Raw genomic sequence first — 27907 nt, 5'->3', positions numbered from 1 at the left:
GAAGGAAAATCCGCTTCCAATGACCGGCGCATTCGGCATTCGCGTGAACGCGAGTCACGCGCGAACAGCTTGGGCGAGGAAAATCTGTGCGCATCGATCCGAGATTGAAAGTGTGACGTTTTGAAGAAAATTGATCGAGCATTCGATGAAAGCTGCGGATGTCGATATTCGGTCGGATATCCAGTGCGCGAAAGGAAGATTAGGAAGAGGACAAGGGATCGGAGAAAAGTAATCCGAGGATTCAAGAGCGATAACGTGAATTGATCAAGGACTGAATTACAAGAGACAGATGGATACTGATTTAATTTGATGTGTCGTATTGATTGAGAAACTTTTATCGAGATCGATAAATAAGAAACTAAGAAATTAGACGCCCGCGAAAAGAGTAAGTGAGAAGATTAATCGAGAATCCTGATCGAGAGAATTCAAATCGATTCTAATCGAATGACTTAAGACGAATGATAGATCGATCAAGTAGAAAGGAGGTACATACACAGCTAAGTTAATGAATAATAAAAAAACGAGATGCATTTATTCGGGGTTGCATTAACGTCGCAAATAAAGTACGTTTGTATCGCTAAGCACCGGAAGTCTCGGGGAGCAGCAAATAACATCGTCGAGTAATCGAGGCAGCGGTTGAATAAATTCGATCGTACTGGATATTACAAGAACTGTCGAGAGAGAGAAGGAGAGAGAAAACGAAAAAAAAAAAAAATATTCAAGGAAGCTTGCCATTAAGCTATGACAAAGAAAAAGTTTTCTCTCCGCGAAAAAGGAAGAGAACGATATATTTGCGCGGGAGATATTACACGTTAACTTCCATTTCGGCAACAGTGCGTGGTAATGTATAAAAACGCCAACGTATTTGTGATAAATTATTTGTAGTTTCGTCTGGAAAATCGATGAAAATGATCGGCGCGTTGTTTCGAAATGTTTTTGCCAAAGTAAATACGTTGGAAATTTAGATTTGTACGCGAGAATTTTCTCACGAAATAAAAGCAAAGGAAAGTTATTTTATAATATATACGTCGACTTCAAATGTGCGTTTTCTTTTCGTCCGCAATATGAAAAATAGGCGAGTTTTCACCGTGCCGAACAATAAGCATTTTCGCGTGAAAGTGATGACAGAGAGATGACGACGGTCTTTGGGAAAAAGAAAAAAAAAACCTGTGTGATTTTCGTGAGTGAGACAAAGGATTCTCCGCGAAACGGAAATCCATCGCGAAGAATGCTAATTAACCCAATTCCTCTCGAGGAGTTGTCTTACGAAACAACATACGTTTTAATTCATTGTATTATCGGTCTGTGTTTCCTTAATTAAAATGGTATATTGTCTCAATCATAGAAAGGATGCAGGAAATTAAATTAATGTACATACTTTAATGAGAAAAAGTGCCCGATTTTCTTCCGTGTGCAAGAAATTGGCGAACCATATTTTCAAATGCATGGTACAAATTAATGAGCTTGGTAATTTTACGAAGTCCTATTCAACGCAACATCTGCAGTCTGTCATCGTCGAATCTCTTCCTCGTGTAAAACGAGAAATTTGCTGACGTGTGACGAAGAGACATTTAATTCGAATCACATCTTGGGTGGTCCTCATTCAAGCCTTAGTCGTCATCTGTACATCTTTCTCGTGATTGTACGTCATATTTTCCGACAATTTGGGACACATTTTAGACCTTAGATCGTAAAAGGACGATTATAGTAATCGATTATGGGCGCGGGAAATCTATTGAAGAATGCATATTATCCGGGGAAACGCGCATCGAATTGAAGGGACGTTGTTTGTCACTATCATTAGCTTTGTTCGAGGGATCATCCAGGGTGAAAATAAGGGACTCGAAGTGCATTCGTGAAAGTATTCGTCAGAGATGGTCAGCCAACACGCGATGGCCACCACCGTCCGTAAAGTTAAGCAGGAGAATCGTCTCAGACGGCAGAATCAGAATCAAGGTATATAAATATATAAACGGTGGTTAATGGACAACAGGCGTTCGCGAAACACGCTTATGCATAATATAACTTACACCCAATGAACAGGTTTGAAATGCAGACTGTTTAAATAATTATTTGTTTAAATAATATAAACATTTGTATTTTTCGTAAGTAATTTTTCGTAAGTATGTAACAAAAAGCTACAAATATTATATAAAATATTTAAATTGCCGACTAAAATTATTTATTAAAATATTAAATTTTAAAAGAAATACGTAAGAGAGAGAGAGAGAGAGAGAGAAATATACATATATATATAAATTTGATATATTTATTTCTGATTTATAAAATAAATTTCAAATATTTGAAAATAAAATTTTAATTAACATATAAACATAAATTATACATAAATATAAATTATTATATATATTCTACTAAATATAATCATTTATAATCCAATAAAGAAAAAAATTTAACTTGCGTAAATATTTTTACTTTTTACTTCAGATATTATTTTGTTCATTTTTGTTTTTTTTTTTTAGATCTCCTTATCCCGACGATATAAACCCTTGTCATAATCTAGTTACGTAAGAACGCGTATATCATACGGTTGTATCTTCTGGAAAATTAACATAATTAGGGCGTTATAGTAATATAAATATGACGTTAAATTTATATTTTTAATATAACGTAATGCGAATATTAATATAACGTAATGTAAATATATACGCATGTAATCGATTATATTATAATATGCGTAGTTTTTTAGCGGATAAATCGAGTAAAGCGAAGGGAAAAATTGAAGAATCAAGCATATCTATAAGCAAAGCACTAATTAACACACGCAGTAATCGTACTATAAACTGTGTAGCGTAATTTTTTATTTATGCGGTTGGACAATTTGATATTTTATCAACTACATAGCCAGTTTACATAAATATTATTCGCGCAAAATTTTCATCATTTTTAATGGAGGAACATCTTGTGCTTCCCATCTAGGAATATAAAATATTCTTGACGTAGTTTTCAGTGTACCTATGTATAATACATAGCAATTTCCTATAATATGCCTTGCCTTTGAATAAATTGTTTAACACATTCACGTCAGGCGTACGGATGTTCTACGCTGCGTCGCTGTGGTGCTGAATATATTAGAATTTATTTCACCACTTTGTCAATTTTATTTCGTGTTCAAAATGCACGAAAGCAATGTACAATGCACAATTTAAAAAAAATATATATGATAAAATTATTATTCTATATGAACAATATTATTAAAAGGTTAAATATAATATTTTTTTAACAATGAATTAATAAATATATATAATTATAATTATATATATATATATCAATATATATATAAATATATTCTCAAATCGTATATTTTTCTTGTTACAGATGAGGAGGGACCTTACAAGCCAGTGCCACCGCCCAAGCCGGTATCGAACAATCAGAAGAATAATCGGGACGGTCAGCAGGAGGAGCAACGGGAACGAACGGTAGTCGAGCGTTTGTCATTGCGAACGACTTCCGGTCCGGAAAGGAGCAGCGTCGGGGAGAACGGGCAGGTTCGAAGTGCGTCCGGGCAGCCCTTTGCGCCGGAATACAGAATGCCACCTTTGTACGGGGAGGAGCAGAGTTCGGGTCAGGCTCAACAGGCGGCCAGTTTGCAGACTCACAGCAGCAAGTTTCCGGTAAGTGTGATAATAAACAGTGAAGTTATGACATAAATTTTATCAATTATTTTCCCTCGTTAAGATTGCTTTCTTTCAGATTTTCTCAATTATTTATAATATTAATTATATCTTTTCTTTATCTTTTCTTTATTTTTATTCTTTTGATAACGATTAAAAATGGAAACGTATATTGTATAGTTATATTTATATATTTTAATTATATCTTATTTTAGTTTTTATATACACATAACATATTTAACGAAGTTCGTTATAGGTATTATAAATGTAATTTATTGGCATTATATCAGTATCTTTCTTTATTTCGATAAATTTACTATGTAATTTACTATGTGCGCTGTTTATATTATATATTTTTTTCTTTTAACGAGGTAAACTCTGCAATTTGAGAATTAATAATAAAGTTAAAAAGATAAAATATAAGAGGAATTGAGAGTTTTCAATAACGATGTTAGAAGCTATCGATTAAACCTGTGATAATTTGAGCAGTTCAATTTTGCGGATTATGAATACAATTTACATTGAAATTATTGTATCAAATTTTTTCCTGATCAATTATAAAAATCTTGTTTACCTATATATTACAGACTTTTTTTTAATCGAGAGTCAATTTTTTAATAAAATGGCTTAGAATTTTTGTAGAGAGATCGATGTTTCATAAAAAAATCTAGGTTTCTTATAAAAAGGTTGAATTTACAAAAAACCATGCAATATATGTATGTAGTATCGAGATTCACGTTAAAATCATATCACATTAGAATCCCTAGTTCGTCCGTAGCAAGTTCTTTGCTCAGCTTTCTGAATAGGAACTTACTCGGGCCACAGACCTCCTTTACTGAACGAACAGGTCAGTAATTATCCGACTACGAGAGAGCTCGCGATACCTTGTTCGCTTCATGTCGTTGCGTATGTACCGGGAACAATGAGACAAAAAAAAAAAAAAAAAAAAAAATGACGCGCCGTGACGCATAATGCAGCTAGCGATGGCTCTAAATCTCTTCTCGTTCTGAATAAATTTCCATTTTCGAAAAAATGCTATTGTTTCTTTCAAGTCTCTTATCGTAAATGCATTTCAATAATCTTTTTTTCTACTCGCCGCAATTTTTTTGTCTCTTGTTGAAGGTTTCTCAGAAAAGGCTGATGAAACTATGTCATTGCAAAAATACTTGCTTCTGCTAAAAAAAATAAACGGTTCTCCAAAAATATTGTATAATATAAATTATATAAATATTTCTAATGTAGATTCGAAATATAAAAATATTTTATATGCAATACTTCTCTATAATAATAATAATAACGTTCAAAATAAATAATAAAGTTTATTTCGTCTTTTGAGACGATGTTTTAATTCCTTTGTTTTAGAGCCTGTTTTGTGAGGCTCGAATCATATGACGATCCGTACACGCTCATAAACGAACTAATTAACAAGCCACTGAGTGCATTAATTCTACAGTATACATGTTTTGCGGTGACTATACGAAAATGTTGAACAAGAAAGATTTAAAAATACAGGAGAATATTCTTTGGCTAATTTATAATTCATTCTTCGTTTTTCAATAATGTGATAAAATAAAGATATTAATTATAAAAATAATAATAGTGCAGACAATAATTATAAACTGTTAAATAATTATCATAAGATATTTATTAAGTCAGTTTATTCAAATATTATATTTTCTTTAAAATGGGAATTTTATTTTCTTAAAATTTAGATTTTTTTAAATTGTACAGTACACGGAATATTTCATATATTAAGTATTAAAAGATTGTAATAGATAATTTTCCTGGAACTTCTCTCGAAAAAATCTCTTAATAAAAATGTTATTACAATGAAAGTTGCAGGATATCTAATATATGCTTGCGACAGCAGGAATTAGATTTCCTTTTCTTCGAATGTTATTTATAGCCGCGCGCACTTTTGATCGCGGACGCTCATTAATTATAAAAACTTTGGTAGAGAAGAGAAAGAAGGAGAAGGAGACAAGAAGTCATGATTTTCCGTTAACGATTTCGTGCAATTATCGAGACTCGGCTTTAATGAATCGGCGACGCGACGAGAATGTACGGCCCTCTAAAAAAGGAGATTCTACATTTGTGCTTCGGTGGTTCTTTTTGTTTGAGTTAAGCGCGATGTGAGAAAGAACGAGTAAAGAATTCAAAGCATGACGCTTTATTCGGTATAAATGGCCGCATTTTCTAGAATTATATTAACAATTTCTTGGACATAGACGAGTCAATATAGCGTTGCTACGAAAGAATCGCTGAAAATGCTAATGTATGGCTGCGAAAGTTTCCGTGACATAAATCATTAAAAGTTGTAATGGATTTTCTATAACAAGACGGAAATTCACATTCAGGTGATTATTCATGCTCTTTTATCGATATAAAGAGATTATATCAGATCCTTTATAAATAATCGATATTAATTGCTAGCGCTTAAAATCCAGTAATAATAAATTATTGCAATTTAATTACATTATTTTAATTATAATATTTTGTACTTTTTACTTAATTTATTGTATTAGTTAAAAATAAATTACTGTATTAATTAATTAATTATATTAATTAAAAAATAAATTATAGTTGTCAATGGGGGGAAATAATACGGCAATAATAAGTGGCCGAAACGAGGGTAGAGCTAATTGCTCCAATTCTTCCAGATCTGTTCCGAGAGTATATTATTAGGTGATTGCATAAGTTCGTGCCCGATTTAAATATAAACTTCAATAGATTATATTTTAGAGATAACACTTTTATTAATCAATTATATAGTCTCCATTCTTTTCTACAATGGTTTTCCAACCATCTATAAGCTTGTCGATTCCATTTTTGAAGAAAGAACTTGGTTTTTCTTGAAAAAAGTTTCTAAGGTGGTTTTCGACAGCTTCCTCGGAATTGAGATTCTTGCCATTTAAACTATTCTGCAAAGACCGGAACGGATAAAAATCTGAAGGCGCAATATCTGGAGAATATGGCGGGTGCTGCAGAATTTCCCATTGCGACTCCTGCAGTTTTCCTGCAGCTTATTCCTTTCAGTCAGGAGACGCGGCACCCACGTATCAAGCTTGGAAATATATCCAAGCTTTTTTAAATGACGAAAAGCGGTTGAATTATCGATATTCAGCCTCTCAGCAATATCCTCAGTTGTAATCCTTGGGTTTCTTTCCACTAAGGCATGCACAATGTCATCATCGATGCCAGAAGGCCGTCCAGAGCGGGGTTGATCCTTCATGTTGAAATCACCATTTTGAAATCTGCCAAACCACTTTTTGACTGTTTGGAGAGCAGGAGCGCGGTCCAAATAAACGCTTTGAATATTTTTTTGTGCAATCCCAACACTCACGCCTTTCCGAAATTCATATAGCATTACATGCCGCAAATGCATCTTTCGTTCTCCATTTTTAATGATTTCTCTTATGCACAAATGGACTTATCTGAACAATGTCTGACGCTAAATTGACATAAGACAACGTCATCTATTCGGTGTAAGCAACAATTAGCACACGAAAACAATAGAACTTCGCCATGCAGTAACTTAATGCCATCTATGAAAATCGGGCACGAACTTATGCAATCATCCAATATATATTTAGTATTATTACTAATCTTGAAACATTGAAGCAATAAGCACCGCATTTGTTTCGTTAAAATTATCACCTACTATTCCCTTTATTAACGCTTTAATTTATTTTTAATTTCTGGTTTTCTCCATTGTTTATATATCGAGACAACTGCACATTGCAGCGTTTTATCTCTTGATTATCGTCACCTGACATTAGCCAATTGTACTTAATTAGCGGTTCGTCATGACGTAATCGCACAGATAAGCGAATGGCGCTCGTTGATCTTCCGTGTTCGACGTTAGGAATTAGTCCTCGGAGAAATCTTCGGTAACAGTTCGTTGTACGCTAGTTACGCTCTTGGGAAGATTCTCAGAGGTTCTTCACCAAGACAAAGGGGGCATCATACGCGCGTACCGTTGGCCGGAAGTCGGAAAGGGGAGGGGGGGGGCGGCTTTGCTCGCGATAGTCGTTTAGATACACACCGTATTTCTCCGCACGGATCGGCATAACCGCAGGTGAGAATAAATCGGGACAATCAACGTCTTACCCTTGGGTCACGCCAATGCCTTTTATCGTTAATTTTTGACGCGGTCGTTGATTCGCGTGACGTCATATATACGCACGCATGTACGCATACAGCTGTACGATATACGCTCGCTTTCGATCGGGGAGTAAAATTATTAAAGCGACTCGACCCATCACGCTGATTGCTCAGAAACGAATATCTGACCGCGAATCAACCCTTAATTAACCCTTTTCTCTTGAACGTTGTCATGCGCGATCGATCGTCCTATAGCATTTTAATTATCGCGTGGCACGAAAGGATAGACTCTCCGCGGATTAATTCTCCTTTGACAGAGAAAGAGTGATTGCATCCCCTCATTTTACATTTGGATCGCTACTTTTTGCTTTTTAACGAGAATTAAATTGAAACGCAAAGAATGCTATCAAATAAATTGATAGAATGAAATAATTATTGCGCGCGTACTTCTATATCTGACAATGAGATAGATGAGCTTAGATAAAATTTCGATATAATCTATTACTTAAAATTTGTATTGAAGTTCTGAAGAGGTAAAATTAATTTGATTAAAAAGGAACTTTTGTTATTACATATTATAATATTATAGAAAAAATTGTTTTGTGTTTTAATTTTCTAATTTGAAAATCTCTCTCATTAAAAAAAATCTATATTTTAATATAAAAAAAATATCAATTTTATATTAATTAAAAAAGAATAATATCCTATTTAAGATTAACGCACGTGTCACAATATATTATTTCCCTGCATTTAAGATTATCGCTACTAAAGGAATAATCCTCGCACTTAAGAGACTATCCTCTATCAATATGTCTTAAATGCGAGACATAACAGCTGTAGTTAGGAGAGAATCCAATATCAGTGATGCATGGACAGTCTGTTCGGGGTGTTTATATCGCACCTATTATTCCCGGAAGGGGATGAATCGATCGGTATTTTTATTCGCAAGCTTACGCCTCGACGCACCGCGTAACACGTATTCTCGTGACGCCATTGCTTTATTAGCACACTTTATTTCTTCCGCAAAATATCGCCTTTTTTCTCTCTCTCTCTCTCTCTCTCTGTGTCTCGCTAAACTTTTTATAATCCAATTTTATGACGCAATATATCATCACGCATGTGTGCGCGTCGATGACATTACATTTTGTGATGTCGCGCAGCCACTCCACGAGAAATACCGATACAACTATCAGGTGTTTTTCGAAAAAAAAGAAATACACAATAATTCGATTACTTCGAAGAAAGAAAGCAAGCAATGAAAGCGATGTACACGGTTATTATGCGAGAAGAACATTACATTGTAGATATGTTCCTATGTTTTCCAATAAAAATTTTCTCTCTTTCTCTCTTTGATCAATATTTTCATTGAATATTTAACATTATCGCTTTATTGTTCTTTATGTTACATAAATTAAATATGGAATCATATTTAACATTAAATATTATATATTATTAATTTTTCATTGTATTACACATACATACAAGTGTACTTGCGGCGTGTTGCTTTTGCTGTCAAACGAGTGGTGGTAGCTAAAGTCAATTCGGGACGTGTTGCTTTTGTTGTCAAGCATTGCCACAATCAAGATCCCCAATCAAAAATAAAATCTATTAAATATTTAGAGAATTCATAACTTAGTGCACAAGGAAAATATATTTGTATTAGAGATAAATGTATGTGTGTGTGGGTATGCGCCACAGAATCAAATAATTATATATTTATATATCGGTAGTGTTGTTCCATAGAAATAAATAAATATTAATATTCGCGGGGAACGCGGAGTTCAGTGATTATTTACGTTTCTTAGTTTTTCTATTTTTTTTTTTTTTTTATAGACCCGATCGAAAACTTTAGAAATCACAAGAGTGATTAGTATCTTAGTATCGTCGAAATACTATGTATGGATTTATTTCTGTGGTATACAAGATTGATAAAAAAAAATTTTCTGCACATCAAGAGTACCGACTGGTACAGATGGGGGAATCGAGTCTCGAGGGAGTTGTCCTCGTATACGAAACTCTATACGCAAGTATAGTTATATCCGTGATGCAAACGTGATTATATCGCACGAAGCTTTTGCTCGCCTGTTTATCTATGGTACGTGCATTTATTTTCCGCGGCGGTAGCTCGTTTCATCACGCTTGCTTTCTTCTTCCGAGAGCGATGCTTAGGAGTTACGGCGATGTTGCAGCCAGTTTAGTTCAGTGACACCTACTATATGCGGCGCGTTATTACGCGCACGCAACGAACGCATGTCGCTCGGCCATTGCCGAGCTCGAGCCCGGTTCTATGCACGCACTTTGCGTATCATCGTGCCGTGCGTGCGAACTCCCATCGACACGGATGCTTCGCCTGGCTTGGACGCGTAGCAGGGGAAAACCTCACGGAAAATCTCTCGGCGATGGCCGTCTGTGGGCTACTATACATACACATCGTCCGTTTGTTTTTGCTCTGTTTACCTAGGTGCATACAACGCCTTTCAGCGAGCACGCTCTGTTGCGCGCGCAAGCTAAGAAAGGAAATTTATTAGTAGAGTAATTTGCTTTATAATGCGTCCGTTATTTCCATAAAGACGATTTTCAGAAATTGCGCAAAATTAGAAATTAAAGATAAGAATTATAATATCGCATAAATTATAATATCTAGATATCAAAAATAAAAAATATAGCGCGCATTAATTAATAATGATATAATAATTTACTTTAATATTAGACTATATTATCTCTCTTATAAAATAATATTAAAAAATAATATTATCTCTTTTAAATAAGGAAATATAATTAAATTTAAAAAATTGTTTCAAGTATTAGAAGAATTATAAATTAAACAACATACAAAATTTATAGTATAAAAAATTCTCGGAATAATTAATATATATAATATATAATAAATTTCAATAGTTTATTGAATAGTTAAGATTTTAAAACTGTTAATTATTTCAATTTATTTGATGATCATAGCCGAATAAATAAATATTTATAAGATAATTTGCCACGAGTGATTCTTAAGTAATATAATCGAGAAAAAAGATTGTATTGTTTTTTAGCAAACAATAACCATTGTCTCTTTCCGATCGTAGATAGAACGCGAGTTGGTCCTGTCATCGGGAGACAAGAATTCCAAGATTCCTATCCTTCACGAGTACAAACAGAGGACCGCCGGAAGAGCCATCGCGCCGGATGCGCCGATTAAGCAACAGGCTTGGGTTCAAGAGGTGAGTTTCTGTCTGATCTTGCCGAATAATTCACTAGAAATTAGAGGAGAGAGAGAGAGAGCTGAATAATTTACACTGATTCCCTCGCGTCTTTTCTACTGAACGATGACTGTTAGCGTAAAAAGAATTGCGATCTCCCTCCCTCTCTCATTCGTTATTTAATGTAAAAGCATTATGTGTATATTTTTTTGATAGCAGAGTAATCGAGATTTAAAAAATTCAAAAGTTTGATAGACGTCATGCCGTCAAAGGGTCGGCACATTTCATGAATGTCGAATCTCGTATCATCTATCTGTTACACTTCTGTCGGTAGCCGGAATTGACGGATATTCTTCGTCCGACTCTCTTTGACAATGGTTCCATTGTCATCGGACGATTGTTACGAAATCCCGCGATTAATCAAGCGTCACGTGTATGCTGCGTTATTTACGCATACCACCTACGTATACCACTATCGATAGGCTTTGGTAACACATGATTTTTCCCGACTATTGATATCTCACAAGATGGGTGTGAGAATTGATGGCCGATCGACAAGAGATACATATGCTCTTTTATTCATTTTTTTATGAACGATTGGTATAGCCGATTCTCATGACTTTTCCCACGCGTTCTACTCTCTTCTATTTTTTACATCATAATTTCTTAATTCTTCTAGCTTTTATAATGTTTTGTTATTTTTATAATTTATCGTATTACTTTCTTTTTATTAATATTAACGAAATATATTACGTATAATGTGTGATAGCAAGCAAAATCGTTTAATTAAGAAGAAAACCATATTTTCAATTTATATATTTTCAAATTAAAGACCGTTATTGATTAGGAACGAATTATCTATTGATTATATTGCTTAATATTATATTTTCCATTCTACAAATTAAAATCGCTTTAACGAGATATTATGAGAAACAGGGAAGGTTGTACGCGTGCAATCGCTATGTACGATATTGATGCATTTGCATACGTCACTAAAGCAAGATCTTAACACATTGTTACGTCCGCAATATACTGTAAGTACACTACGACTCAACCTATATCGTGTTTACGAAATTGCGTAGGGTGAATTGTGCAGTTACCTGTTCTTGGATAGAGTCCATTGGCCATTCCATTGATCCTAGGATCAATGCATTTACGGAATGCTCCGGGCGATTAGTTGTGAAACAGTGATGTAGCTTGTGTATATTGCGTGTGTGTGTGTGTGTGTGTGTGCAATAAATATACTCTCGTTCGATATCGCTTGCGTTCACCATATAATTGACTAGTCGACTTTGTTACAAAACCTCCCTGAGATTCTCCTCCAGTATGAAAAAAATTCTTTTATTTTTTACCGCTGTACTGAACTATTTTATACCCCTATGCATGTATATTTGTGTGTGTAACGGCAATTTTCGCGTTATAGCGATTTCACTTTTTTACATCCTTCTTTCGCGAGAGATATTCTAGAGATTCTTTTACATAATTTACATATTTATATATATTCGGCATGCTAATATTAAATAATGATTCTGCATTATAATTGATTAATATTTTAACATTTTTACTAATTGAAATCTTTGAAAAAATTCAAATCATAAATTTTTACTTTATGTATGCAAAAGAGATCACATAAATACTTAAAAGTAAAAATTTTGGTGTTCATAAAAATAAATTTGTTATTATATTAAAAAGGATCTATATAAAAAGGGGGATTATTAAAACATTTCGTGTAATACTGAGATAATATATGTAACATTTTTTTGGTTAAATATAATTCTTGAAAAATTAGATGCAAGAGTATTCACATAATAAAATAAAGAATGTTACTTAATTCTCGCACAGTCCAGTGCGAGAAAAAAAATCCAGTTCTACTGTATATGTGAAAATACTGTTATATAATTTCCGTAAAAGAACTTATGAAATTTTCCATATAATTTTTAGTGTGTGCAATTGTTCCTATTATATTTTCACATTATTATAAGAAAAAAGTTTTACAATTGTTATCAGCGTTTCTGAAATTCTAGCTTTCGCAATGTTGCTAAATTATATATTAATAAAAATATCGAGATCCCTTCCACATGTCGAGAAATATCTGTATTTTATTTAAGTATCTGTTATCCTAGTAAGTAATATTTTTTTATTCTTAAAGTATCATTATGGCGAATATTGCTGTCATACTTGGTGAAGGCGAGGAAGGAATTTCCGGGGATTACTGTAAATTATGATACAAATATCACGCGAATGCATAGAGGAAATTTTTTCGCTATTTCGTATGCGGTCTACGATACGCTTCGGCGTGCAGAATAGCCAACTTTCGTTGCCTTTCGAATTACCTAAAGCTACTTTACATAATACATATCATCGTGCGAGACGACACTTAATCAGCGCCGTACGTGATTATAACGCTGATATAGGGTAAGAGACGGTTTTATGTAGCCCGTAAGCCTATTTCGAACACTCTTATACCCGTATTCATAGTCCTTCCTTATTTTAAGGACGGAGGAAGCCTCCATGAAGGATTCCTTGAATCTGCAAGGCCACCTTGTTTCATAGATGGACCTCGAGTCTCCCTTTCAGAAGGAAGGAATATTTTAGGGATTTTTAGTGACCGACTGGAGGCAGCACCGTTTTATGCTGCCTGCAACTAATTTCATATAATACATATGAAAACTTTTTTGTATCTTCAAAAAATTCCACGGGATTTTCCCAATCGCGTATCTTTTCGGAATCCGCCACAGAATCCGATTCTCTGGATTTTCGTCTTCAAATCCATCGTCAGAATCATTTAAAAATTCATTATCCATTATCCTTTTTTCCTTTATACACTTTCACTTTGAGAGCGCGACAACAAATAACCACAAAACCACAAATGTAACGAAACTAACTTTTGGAGGTTATATTTGGTTATATTCTGCGTATCGTCTGCTAAAAAGGTCGCATCATCTCTTAGTCTCTCTAGATGCGTTGCTAACTTCGAGCAAATCCGTAAGCAAATTTTTTTCCTACTTTCGTGAAAGCCAATGCTGTAGCTTTCAACTTTGTTTTCTCTTTTTAACATCACATATGGCCATTTGCCTTGGAACTATAGTTTTGTTATGGAAGTTTCTCCGACGCGAAGAGTTCGCTCGAAAAAGATGGTGCAAAAAATGTAAAACATTATACAATATTATTTTTTATTTTTCATCTTTTGTCATAACTTTGAAAAAATAACTCTTTCGAGTTATATCGCTATGAACGTGTCTTATATAATGTTGCAAAAGATGCAAAAAGAGAGTGTTTTAAGTTTCTAAAGATAATTTTTTTTTTTTTTTTTTTTTTTTTTTTTTTAATAATATATACAGAGAACAAAATGGAGAGATAATGGATGAAATATATTTCTCAGTTTTTTTAAATATAAAAATGTTTTCATATAATACCTACAAACGCTTGACTGGAATCCCATCTTATTTTTATCTTTTTTTATTTTTCAAGTTTGGATATAGAGCACTTTCTCTCGTATATAAAAGACGCTCGAACGCGTGTCATCGGGAGACGATGATTTTTCCAAGCATAGCGCTCCGGGTACGAAACTCAGTTTTTATTTCTCGTACAACTCGTTCCCCGGTATCAGCGTGGCCATAAGTCAGAGAGGCTTTCCCGTATGCGAGATGCGTGTCCGCGGGGCCCTATACGCGAGCCGTTGTTATTCCAGACGCATCTCTTCCCGAGAACTATAGGATTCGGTGCGTTAACTTTGAAATTCCCCGTGTGGCCGAAGTCTCCGGTTGTTAACCGTTCGAACGTTAGCAATTCCCTTCTTCGCAGAAAATCGCGCATTCGGGCCTGTTAGGTCGGTAACATGTTGTGTTTTACGAGCGTCACCGAATTATACGGCCGAATAGAATTATTTGCCGCGTAATTGCGTGTCATAAAGTCTCTATAACGCCAGGCATGTATCTCATATTAATTTGATGATGTTATTTTAGAAAGCATCTATATATAATAGAAAATCTATAGTTTACGTTAACTGATTGATAGCTCATTTCTCAGTTTTATCATAAATCTTCCTGCTTTCTCTTATAGTTAATGCCATAGCATGAACTGGAAAATTTAAGCTAAACTTATAAAACTTTAATTTTATATCTATTTTACTTTCTCGATGTTGTATTATGATTCTTTTTTGTAGCAATAAAGATTACATTATGTTTTTTATAGTTTTTATATTTTTTACTTACTAAATAAATATACCTACTATTCGATTTGTCTTTCTCTCTCTTTTTAAGAAATAAATTAAATAGATTTGGCGAATAAAATGATAAAAATACTGATAGTATGTGTGAGTGATACTAATAATAGTTTATTCTATTTTCACTCATCTTTGCTTCGGTGAAAGGTAAATTTTCGCAGAACCCTCAGCCCTTAATTCTCCTCTCGCCGCAAAAGCATGCGGTTTACCGAAACATTATTCATTCGACGTTTCCTTTGGGAGGAAAGATGGATTTCGCAAAATCGCCCCAACACGACGATTCCGTTTGAATTACAAATCTCCTCTATGCGCACAACGTAGTGGTTAAATTTTTGTTCGTCCGTGAAATTATACGTATCCACGTAGGTTTGTCTTCGTATAATTTCCCGGCCAGTTGGGCCAGAACTATGAACATTTAAATCGCAAGGGCTTATTTCGCGAAGTCTCTCCGGTTTTATTAAACGATTCTCGGCACGACAAGTACGAGGTTACGTTTTGGAAAGAAACTTTAGATGAGTTACGCTCGTCGAAAGTTGGACGACTTTGGCATACTACTTGTATATCATAAGTGCACGTCATTTCGAAGCCATGAACTGTTTGTCGAATCATCTCTGATGTATCATGCGCAATATAATTATTAAAGAGCATCGACTTTTAAATGTAGAAAATATTCCTGTAAAATAAAAATTTAATTATAACTCATTTATGTGTAATTGTATATTTGTTTTCGACGGGATGAAACACTTTTAATATTTATGACATTTCTTTTGGACCACAAAGCGGTTTATATTCGCCTAATGATCCGTCTATCGTAAAAATTTTACATACATCCAGCTGCTTTCTGACGCGTAAACAATCTTCCTCTAACACTAACGCGCGTAAAACAAAGTTCGTAATTATACGACGTACGCGTGTCGGCAAATTAATTTGCGCTCACGGATGGCGAACAATTTAATTAATAATATCGACGGACGGGTAACTTCTTTAACTTTAATTGCATTTCATCTTCTTGCCGTTTCTAATGAAAAGAAAAGTTTTCTCGATAAGTTTGGTAGGCGCTTCACGAGACGCTGTTCTATTGCATTCTTGTCGCCGCCAATGCATACATAATTCTGTTTTCCTCGTTTAAACGATCTAATTAGACGCGTCTAATAAAACCACCGTTGCAAAGTTAACGGATTTATATAAATATTACACGCTGTTCATATTTTACACCTTCATACAGGATATTTTATTAACGACCAATGTGCCGATCATTAACGGCGTGTGCTCATATGGCGAATACGTTCTTTTTGCAGGGAACTCAGATGCAGGAAGTGAGACAGGACGGTCAAGCGAGGAATTATCAGTCACAGGACACCTACTCGTAATTATGCCGTTTATTTCACGCATGAATTATTTAAATCTTTCTCTGAAGAAATTTATATCTCAGATACCGCCATTCTATCGATCTCGAATCTATTACTGATATAATCGTTTGATAAAATAAAATAAAATCATTTTCCAAACGCAATCTAAGCGATCGATCAATAATATCTATGCCAACGTATCAGCGTTAAAGAAGAAAGAGAAATTAAACTTCCGTTTATTATCCTTATCAGATCGACATCCGGAGCAGTACCGAGGACGACGAAGATCGACGAGGAGAAGACAAAGTCGCTGTCCAGGACCTACCACACTATTAAGGACATGATCTCGAGCCGTTTCGGACCGAGTCGTAAGGACGTCGAGCCGGAACCGGAAGCCAGTCTCAATAACGTCACGGAGGAGCTGCGAAAGTCAAGCAGAAGCATCGACGACGACGAGGCCAGGAAGAAGGAGGGAATCTACGGGAAACCTCGCGCACAAGAGCCGTCGGTTAACGTGCAGCAATATTCGAAAAATGCTTACGGTAAGTCGAACGCGGTGGGGTAAGATGCCGCGTTAAGGCGCGCGCTTACCTACGCAAGGTGCTCGTTAATTGAAACTCATTAACGTTGATGAATTTATCCGAGGAAAGAGCCTTGTCGAGCGGAACGGTTAGATGATGGAATCACGAGTTTTCTAAATGCAAAGTAGCATAGCAAGTGCATAGCGTGTGTACTAATAACGGTTCTTTTTGCAGCTTCTTGAAGCGCGCGAATTTTTTAATTATACAAAAAGCAATTAACTTATTACAAATTATACAAAAGCTTAAATAATAAATTCTTGGAATGCATTGGGTGTATATTATATATATATATATATATACTTATATTATTATTATTTATAATAATTTATATAAATTGAAAATTTTCAAATTGTCTTTAAACAATAATATTCAACATAACATTATTTGCCACACGATCGATGTATGCGAATCATATCGTATTGAAATTACATAGCTGTGATTTTTTGTTTAATAAATAAACTTATTTCACACAGCTCGTAACTCACAGCTTGTTATTCACAGCTTACTGAAACGTGCACACGACTCAAGACTTTCTTCGTTTTCGCGAGGCTGTTATTCATTCATTGCAAACTTCTAAAGTCACAGCGTACGAGAACGAAAGTCTCGTAATCGCGATATCGTCGCTATTATTTCGCAATCTACTATAGCTTTAATACAGAAGTGATATCTCTCTAATCGTTTGCTCGATTTGAGATTAATGGTAAATGTTGAACTCTTACGTTTCAAATGTAAAATTAATAATTCAAGAATAATTTAAAAGACGTTAGAGAGAGTAAACATATATTGTATTAAAAGTGGATAAAGTTACATTTGTAGAATCGATGAATATTTAATGGATAATATAAATATGCTTTGAAGACACATTGTTCGAGTCAACCGTACAATTTTATCTAATTTATTTATTTTCCGTTTTGATCGTTTTTATGAGAAGTTTCTTCCTTCAATACATCTCGAATTTCATTAAAATTAAATACTTGTGTCTTTTACCGTTTGAATTTTTCTATCGCAATTTCTACGATCATAATAATAACTTGCTCATGAAAGGTGCATTTCAAACGTATAGTTGGCTGGAAACGGGGGAGAAATTTTTCTTTTAATTAACTTTAGTAGCGTATTGCATATTCATATATTTTAGCGTTCCCAATGGTGTTTAGAGCGAACACACTTTATGATGCGATATGTTAATCTTACTTCAATTTCACAGGTAGCAAAAATATCTGTATAAAGATATATATATCTGCATTTATACACAGCGTGTATTATGCGTTCTCACGTCAAATTTAACAAAAGATAACTCATTTATCTATCAGTTCAATATATAAACTGCGACAAGTTTTTAGATGGCGTGTATTTAAAAGAGAAAAATAATTAATTTTTTTTCGCGTAATAATGGATAGAAATAATATTGGAACTTTCTCTCGTCACTTAGGCCAGTACGGTCACTCGTACGTCTATCAAAGCAACCAGCAAAACGTACCTTTGCCAGGCCAACTACAGCCGACCACGACTATTCAGCCGAATTTACCGGGACAGAGCGCTCAGCTCCACGTGAGCCACCACACTCCGCCAGGAGGAGTTCAAACGGTTCATCAAACCCAAGTTTCTGCTTTTGGCCAAACCGCGACAGGTGCGCAGCAGGTGCAGAATGTTACGAGAGAATATGTGGTTCAGACACCGAGCGGTATGACTGGCCAACAAATGCATCAAGGAGTCCATCAAAGTCCCGCGCAAGGACAGGTACAATTCGTAAAATTAAAATGACAAATATTCACGACGTCTAATCTCGATAAAAGTCACGAGCGAATAATAAAATGAAAATTTCATATTAAAGATTTTCGAGATGGAGGGAGAGTTGAATATTTTACGCTGTTTCTTGGAAAAAAGGACCTGTGTGTAGCGTAAAAGAATTTTTTTAAAATTATAAATAAAAAAGAAACTCCTTTTTTTAAAAATTAAAATTACAGGTTTTCTTTAGTGAATAAGAATCAAAATTCCAAAATGTCAGAATAATAATTTACATAAGATATTATTTGTTAATTACTATTTTATCAAATTAATTAAATACAATATTATATAAAAATTGACTCTATTAAAATATCTTTTAAATATTTCTTTTATATATAAAAAGAATATCTTCTTCAAAACATTTTTCTTTTAAAAGTGTGATATTATTCGAGATGCTTTTTTATGTCGAGTGCTTTGTTATGTTGAGTGAGTTATATGAAGAATAAAAATATAAAGAATTCTTCTTCTTCTTCTTCTCTGTTCTCTCAAAATTTAACTTGTAACAAAACGATCTTTTTAATGAAAAATTGATGTAAAAAAATCTATTGAAATTGTTTTATAATAAAAAGATTTATTTAAAAGATATATATATCGCAGTTTTCGATACGAAAAATATTGTCGCATTCTTATACGGATGCGGACGCGCGTTTCTTGCGTGCAAGATACAAAGGGACTCAATAGCGGACAGAAAAATAAATGTCTCACAGTTTGCCACGTGTTTTCTTTTCATAGGGACATTTCCTTCATATATGTATATTCAAATGACGTAACAATGTAGACAATCATCAACCATCTTTTATACGCGAACGATTGCACGTTGAATGTTAGATTGTGCGATGTGATATTCAAGATTTAATATATATCATAATATGTAGCGTGACAAGACTCAAGGAAACGTTCCGTCCGTCGTGTATAATGATTGATACTTGCTTAATCGCATGCTAAGATTTTAATTTGTTAAATAACGATTGTTGTAATTATCGAATGAACTCTACATAATACTATGCTAATTCTGCGAAGAGCAATGCGATATATCATTCATAATGATGCTTTCTTAATATTTTCCGCTACTTGCACAGTAAAAAAGCTTTGTAAACTCATTGCACTTCCTCTACGGAAACGTAGAGATTTTAAAAGATAAATTAAATTCTAGTTAAGATGAAGAGTTCTAATACGTTACCATATCAAGAGGCAAACAGGCATTCGCTACTTAACGGTAACTCATCGTTAACGATTCGGTTGGTTGCTTCAGGGGCAAGGCACGCAAAAACCGCACGGTCTATCCGTACAGCAGCATCAAGTAGGTAACGCGATGCCGCCGACGAGCCAAAGCTTCCAAAGTCCCCAGCAGTTACTCCATCAAAATCAAAATCATCATCAGAGTCCGCGATTCGCGCAGCAGCACGCCCAAAACTTGCATCAGCGTCAGCTGATCCAGCAAATGCATCAGCAACAAATGGCTGGACAGCCAAGTTCGCAAACAGCAGGCGCGCGAAATGTGCAGCAGTCGTACTTCGCTAATAGCGTCTCCTATCAACAATACCAACAGGCCAGACAGCCCATGTCGAGATCCCAAATCGATCTTCCGAGCACATCCAGACAGGCGCAAGAACTTCGCGTATCGGGCCAGGAGATGTACTACCATTACGCTCAGGGTAGACCTCGATACGGCGTTCCCCAGGTCTATATGAAGACTGAGAGCGCTCAGGAGACAGAATTCCAGAGGCGGAATTCCGCCAAGGGTATCGAGAAGGCGGCTTCGCAACCGCAGCTCTGTTACGAGGACGAGCGAAACGCTGAAGCCGCGAAGAATCCCGCGGAGAACGTGAAGAACCTTGCGGTGGATCCATTAGACAAGGAGAGGTAAGGCTTGAAGATGTATTGAAGAGAATTTATTTACACGTCATGTGTTTGAAACTGAAATCTCTTCTTCGATACGTAAAAGAGCAAAAATAAAATAAATTTTGTAAGCTTTCTAAAATGTGCATTTATGAAATACGTTTTAGATACGAGATCACAGTGGAAGATCGTAATCAGGGTGAAACGCCTGGAAGAAACGGATCGCAAAGGAAAGAGGAATACCGTCCGGAGACCAGCTTCGGTATACGGCGAGATGAGACACGGGCCTCGAAGAAGGAACAAGAGCAAGGATCGTCGGGTCAAGAGGGAAGTCATAACACAGCGGAGAGCAACTCCGTGCAAAAGAGAATCGAGGAGTTGCAGAAAAGAGCGGAGCAGGAGGGTCATTTTAATTCTAAACTCGCTAGCGATGCGGATGGCTTGAGGGTCGGTCTGGCCACGAAAATGATCGGCGAAGCGTCGAAGAGGCTCGAGGGCGGGCAATACTCTGGAAAAGAAATCGTAGTGAAATCGGATAACAGGAAAGACGACCTGGAGCAGGGTATTGGCCGGTTGAAGATCCAGAATCAAGGTTCCGGCTCGGATTACGACAAGGCCGGTCAGAGTTCCTCGAATGTCGATTCCGGAAGAGGCTCCGCAATTTATTCAAGCGGAAGACGCCCGCCGCCTGATGATCACACTCTGGCACAAGGTAAGGATTGATTTTTTAATTATAATTTTTTCTGATTTACATACTTGATACTTTTCATCATTTTTTATATACATATTGTTACCCTATTTATAAAACGAAATAATAAATTGATTGTTATATATTTAATTTAATAAATTATCTCGATACAATGAATATGAATATAATATCGGGCTATCTAAAAAAAAAAAAAAAAAAAATTTCGTAGAATTTTATTATATATATACATACCATATATGTCTCATGTTTGAAAGAAATTCATCAATGTATGCTTATTACATTATTTTAGCGTCTAAAAAATTTTAATTAATGAAAGTAATTATGTTTTGTACAAAGAAAATTTTTTTGTTACTTACTTTTTTATTACGGAAATATATGTATTGTATATAATATAATAAAAATGATGGGGTATATATCATCATTTTTAAAAAGAATTACTTTATTATAGATTACTTTGTCTATTTATGTAACATATTGCACAAAAATAATTATGAAAATTTATTATCTATATTTTTTAGTTTCAAAATATTTTCAATTATTTAATCATTTGCATTTGTCTTTCGTGAAGTTTTGAAATATCGATCGCTAGTCAGTCTATCGAGAGTTCGTGGTTTCTATCTCCTCGTTCCTCTTTCATAGTACAAGACTCCGAATGGGTCGACATAGTGGAGTCTGAGTTAAGGAGTATTTTGGAGCCTAGGGATGTTCCAGCGATGGCGCACTCTACCTTGTCCGAAAGTGTATCCTCAGTGACACCACCTCTACCGCCGTTGTCACCCCATGACAGCCCACGTACACCGAGAAATCGATACTCAACGAGGTAACCTGACTTCAAACAAGATCCCTCTTCTTCGCACAACCGGTGTTACTTCCGGTCACCGCCCCGAACCACTTCCGATTTTGTTACCTACCCGGTATATCGAAATTCCAATATCGGTGTCTGGCCGAAAAATGGCCTCTACGATTAAAAATAAATGCTTCCCCGTTGCAGCTTTTAAATTCTTAGTTGCAAGACTCGTGTGAAATATTCATTCAGCGAAACAAAATTTTTTTATTATTTAATTATCCTTATCAAAAAATTATCTCACATTGGATAATATTTTCAATACTTCTCCATTAATTAATGTTTTAATATATGCATATAATGCGAGTGTATTAAATACAAGTTACAATATATTTTGATATATGAGTAATATATGCTTATTAAAGCATAGATAATAAATAAATCATTACTTTTTTTTTCTTAATATTTCTAATGAATTAATTTTATAAAATAATTTTTCATTGCCTAACGTGAAATAATCTAGCTCTTTTCGCTTTTATCGTTTGATCTATAATAAAATTTAACACTTCAATACTGCTTCATGCGCGAACGCTTAACGCTCGTTAGTATTAATAATAGCGTCTTTGTGGAAATTTTAGTTTACCGTATGGATTGAAACCAAATTACAGCGATTATAGCAAGGCTATGGAGAAAAGAGGTTTCTCGAGCAGCGCAAAACATCGTGGCGCACCAACATCCAAGAAGGAAGCTGCGAAAAAGTTTTCTCATCGTAAGTAATTAATCATTTTAAAGAGACGAGTATTTTCTCTTAAAATTTACATTTTTTTTAATAAACATAACATTTTTTAAATTTCGTAATACCGAACTAATATTTACCTTGTAAATAATTAATATATTGTATAATAAATTTATGGAATTTTTTTATTTCCATACGCAAATGATAATAATAATAATTATATAAAAATTAAAATTAATCATACATAATTATCATTGTATTAATTTTCTATATTTGATCAATTAACAAAATTTATTCCAATAGTTAATAAGTGTTTTTATCGAGTCTTATTATTATTATTATTTTTTTTTTTTAATTAATATAGTCGTGTATCTATATAAATATTTTCTCGTTCAGTTTTCGGAGTAGAAGCCGCTGATTTAACATCCACCACGACGGGACTTGATTTGGATTCCATGTTAGATAGGAGTGATTCTGATCTCAGTACTACCGACGCGAGAACGATCAGAAAACAATTGGAAGGATTAGAAAATATGTACAGCGAAGTGAGTTCAATATCATTTTAATACAATCATTCGCTATTTTTAATATTATCCTGTTTTACCAAGAATCTTGTGTTACACAAAATTAACATAAAATTGCATCGCTTTCTAAATTTCTTTTAAAAATAAAAATATATTATTATATTACATATTTTAAATATAAAATAAGATAAGAATCTCTTTTTTCCTCTCTCTTTCTTCTTCTTCTTTTTTTCTTTACTCTACTTACTTATTGAAGATATAAATATATAACTATATTCAATTATTATACTTTCCTAAAAAAATCAATATAATAATATGCAGAGGCAAGACGCAAAGTAACTGACATTCATTGCATATGTAAATTTAAACGTAAAAATATTAGATATATCACTTTTCCTACAATCGCGGTAAAATGGGACTACGTGCTAAAATTAACGGGGACATGGTACGTTGAAAGTGCTCATGGCACCAGCGTAATTGAATTTATCTCAATTTGCATGCGAAAATACTGTCGTAGGTACTTAAATTACTCGGCGGAAGCGTGAAAAAGAGACGGAAGGCAAGAGGACTTACTAGTTATGGTTCCGTTTCATCGTTGCCAACATCGTCCGTGTCATCCAGACCTGTCACGAGGCATCATGACAAACGTAGATCCCACGTGATAGATGACAGGATGAAGAAAGCCAAAGACATCAAGGTTAGCGAAGTTAATGGATATTTTTCTGTTCTCTTCTTACTCGTACATAAAAGATTTTTCTTTTCAAGCCTTTGAGAGATGTAAAATTTGGAAAGTATACTATATTATTAAACATTTTATGATTTAGAAATCATTATTCTATTTTATTTAAAATAATTCTATCGTTATAAAATCTTTGTAAAATAATTTTTTCGTTGCGCAGAGCATCAACAAGCGTTTCCAGCGATTGGAATCGCATGTGGTGACATTGGCAAGATCTGTGGCGCACTTAAGTTCAGAAATGAGGACTCAGCATTTGATGATACAGGTGAGAGAACCGTTAGAAAAAAATTACAGTGCGAAACGAGTTGGAATTTCCAAGACTCTACTACTACCAGGTTTTCGCAGGAAATGGAGAGCATAAAATGCGAGATTGCGACTCTCAGAACGCAAACGAGCATGGCGATGGTCAGGTCACATTCGCAACCCCTGATCAAGGATTCGGAACTGCCGGCGCTTTCCAATCCTTCGAGGGTGAAGAAATTGACCAAGTTCTTCGGCACGGAGCCTCCTCTTATCAGATTATTTCTGAGGGAACTTGGGTATGAGGTAAGAATGTCATTATTCATATCGGATACATTTTAGAAAAAAAAAAAAAAAAAAAAAAAAAAGTAAATGATTCGATACATTTGTCTAAAAATTCTTCTTTTTAAATATTTAAATATAAAATATAATTATTCAAATATTTAAATTTTTTTTAATTAATATTAAAAAACAAATTTTTTTAGATAAATGTGTCATTAATATATATATATATATATTTTTTTTTAAACTATCGAAGCATTCATGTTTTTAAATAATGAGCTATTTAAAAAATATTGTATATATATATAAAAAGATTCTACATTATTCCTTGATTGGAGGAATAATGTAATTAAATAATAATTACGATATTTTTCGTGTATATTTGAAGAAATACGCAGTTGCTTTCGAGAAAGAAAAAGTCGGAATGGTGGAGTTGCCTTATCTGAGCGAGGAGAGGCTACAGAAGATGGGAGTTCCTTTGGGTCCGAGGCTGAGGATCCTTCAGGAAGCGAGGATTTCAGTATGCAAAGACCCGATTTACGTAGTATGAATCTTTCGGGGGGGGAGGGGGGGGAGGGGGGGCACAAACGGCGCGAGGAAGAAGGAAAATTGAAGAAAAAAGATCTGAATCTGGAGAAAGGAGAATGAGAAGAATGCAAATCTAGCGCAGAATTCGTTTCCTCTATTGATTGACGAACGTGTCAAAGCACTTCTTATGTACAAGAGATATCTTCGAGTTTCGATATCCTCGAAAATGCTGTGAGGATCGTTTGAACGACAACTTTCTTTCTCGTTTGTACAATTTACTGATCGCTGAAATGCGCAATTATTTCACAATGTGTTTGACAGACAGATACGTTCTGTCGTAAGTTCGCCATTGTCGATTAATTCAATCAGAACGAAAAGATTAATCCGCGTGTTTAAATAATTTATAAAATAGCAATTCGATCGATAAAAGGGTGCTTCTCTCTCTCTCTCTCTCTCTCTCTCTCTCTCTCTCTCTCTCTCTGACATACATTAAATTTTTTAAGAATTAATATATTGTGAATGCAAATTTTATTTATATTTATATAAAAAATATTGATGCAAATAAATATTGCAACTACGAATAATTACAATCCTACAAAATCTTTTTTAAACAATACATTATTTACTGACTATAAATAACATCTATATCTTTTTATCAATAACATTTGCACAGTTTATTTCGAAGAAATATTCAAAAAATATAATAATAACTGAATATTGATTGTCTTAGCTAATTTTGAAGGATCCATATTTGTTCGACGCATAGATATCATCGTGTAATCGTTCTTGAAATATTTCGCATTTCATTATCGTAAACTGATAACGGATTTCTTCGAATATTGCAAAACTATGTGCTTACGATGGAAGCAACAGCATAAACTCGTAAATAAGATTAAAGCTTAAGATTGAAAGAAAAAATTAATATTACGCGTTATAAATTTTATTCAGTTACACCGAAAAAAATTATGAGTCGGCGTAAAAAAATAACAGCAAAACTAAAAGGCTCGAAGAGCGTAACTTGAGATAAGGGATTTGGTGATTCGAAAGCCACTAAAAATGTAAATGCTTTTATTATCGGTACCGATCTTTTTGCTAGTTCTAAGAGAGATCTATCGTTAGACTGTATTTATCCTGCGCGGAGAAACGAGTAGAGAGACAGATCCGTAAAGATGACTCGGCTCGCGAGAACCTTGACTGTTCCGCCTTCCCAGGTCGTTCGTTAGGTATGATAAGATTACTGTGTAGATTTAGATTACGCGTACGTACTGAACGCCGATTATGCGACTCTACCGTGGGCGATAATTCGTGGCGCTGATAAAGCTTGGCGATTGGAGAAAAGTCATGCACATTGGGAACAATGAATCACAAAGGTATGTTTGCCAAAGAGACGTGGGTGTCGAGGTGGGATATAGAAGCCGAGATTTTTCGTTACAAAAGAAATCCAGATTTTTATAATATTTATATTTTGTATCTATATTAATAATTTTTGCCCGACTATCGTTAGCAAAAATTGAGTTTTAATTTTCTCAAAAATAAAATCCCATGTGTTGTTCTCGACCAAATTTCTGAGACACAAAACGTGTACAAAAACGTAAAAAAATAAGATAGGTCACCGTAACAACAAGACAATCGAGATTTTGTCATGGGATCATCCTGAGTTTGCTGTTACGTTGTTGAAAACGTTTGTATCTATCGATTAATGTTACCTGAGTAATGCTTAATGCGCAACTCGCATTATTTCGATATATCTAAGCTAGCTTTTCTCGGAATACAGACTATTTGTATAGAACAATCAGGCATGTCTAATGGCGTGAAATAGTAATAATGCTTCTTTGACATATTCCTGTGCTCGCTTTGTATTATCCTAAATTTCGGTTGCATGGTAGCATGCGCCGTGTAATGTCGATACCAAAGAATCGATACCTGTTCCCTTGTCGCGACGACGATGACAACGATAATCGCTGCTCGTGATTGCGAGTCACATAGAATCACGAGAAGACACGCCACATTTTAATACTCGAGCAATAGCGCTTCGTATTCTCATTCAAGAATACATATATAAATCGTAGATTTGTTAATCGGCAATATGTTTCGATAATGCATTGTTCATAAATTTAATTATGTATTTCGAGTTCCACTTTGTTCTCTATCAATATATTAACTATTGTACAGTTAATTAGTTCTATAAATGTTTCTATTATATTATTATTATTATTATTATTATTATTATTATTATTATTGTATTAATTATTGTATTATTATTATTAATATTAATATTATTATTTTTATTTTTAATATTTGTATTATTATTATTATTATGTTGTTAAATCTTATATTTAATAAACAATTGCAAAGATAAAACTTCAGCATTTATGAAATATGCTGATTGCAGATAAAACGCTTCAGGAGTTATGAAACGTGTTGATATATTATACATTTTCATTGAAAATGTGGATGCGCATTATTAAGCCGCTTCAACAACATAATAACTAGAGATTTCCCAGAATGAATGGAAAATTTGAATATGGCATTATGATATTATGATATCGTAATGCCTTTCATTTTGATATTTAAAATCGATATTTGTCAACGATGACATCTCTCGAGTTATTAATAGTTTTCTACTTACAACGTATTAAGAATAAAGAAAGATTTATTT

General features: G+C 34.3%; 1 protein-coding gene across 2 annotated transcripts; it reads left to right on the top strand.

Moving 5' to 3' along the window:
- On the top strand, positions 1-25270 carry LOC138939712 (uncharacterized). 2 transcript variants are annotated; one of them, XM_070307794.1, is made up of 15 exons: positions 1-1956; positions 3337-3632; positions 10814-10948; positions 16451-16518; positions 16754-17043; positions 18512-18819; positions 20120-20730; positions 20874-21418; positions 22055-22235; positions 22868-22968; positions 23332-23480; positions 23977-24156; positions 24359-24463; positions 24544-24744; positions 25109-25270. In XM_070307794.1, exons 1-15 carry the CDS (start codon positions 1875-1877, stop codon positions 25268-25270), a joined length of 3414 nt encoding a protein of 1137 aa, XP_070163895.1. In that variant the 5' UTR covers positions 1-1874. The 2 variants fall into 2 exon arrangements, with proteins under 2 accessions (XP_070163895.1, XP_070163894.1); XM_070307793.1 differs by having other exon boundaries at positions 22838-22968.
- Positions 25271-27907: the final 2637 nt, after the last annotated feature.

The sequence above is a fragment of the Polyergus mexicanus genome, unplaced genomic scaffold (assembly GCF_030449975.1).
Source record: "Polyergus mexicanus isolate NDT 795.1 unplaced genomic scaffold, iyPolMexi1.0 SCAF_15, whole genome shotgun sequence".
In the NCBI taxonomy this organism is placed as follows: Eukaryota; Metazoa; Arthropoda; class Insecta; order Hymenoptera; family Formicidae; genus Polyergus; species Polyergus mexicanus.
This window is presented reverse-complemented; position numbering and strand designations above follow the sequence as displayed.

What these genes read in the sequence shown, in the direction of transcription:
- LOC138939712 (XM_070307793.1), top strand. Translation starts at nt 1,875, where the DNA reads ATGGTCAGCCAACACGCGATGGCCACCACCGTCCGTAAAGTTAAGCAG. An exon ending in ATATTCGAAAAATGCTTACG is followed by an intron (nt 17,044 to 18,511) that starts GTAAGTCGAACG and finishes CTCGTCACTTAG; the next exon opens with GCCAGTACGGTCACTCGTAC. An exon ending in AGAAATCGATACTCAACGAG is followed by an intron (nt 22,236 to 22,837) that starts GTAACCTGACTT and finishes TGGAAATTTTAG; the next exon opens with TTTACCGTATGGATTGAAAC.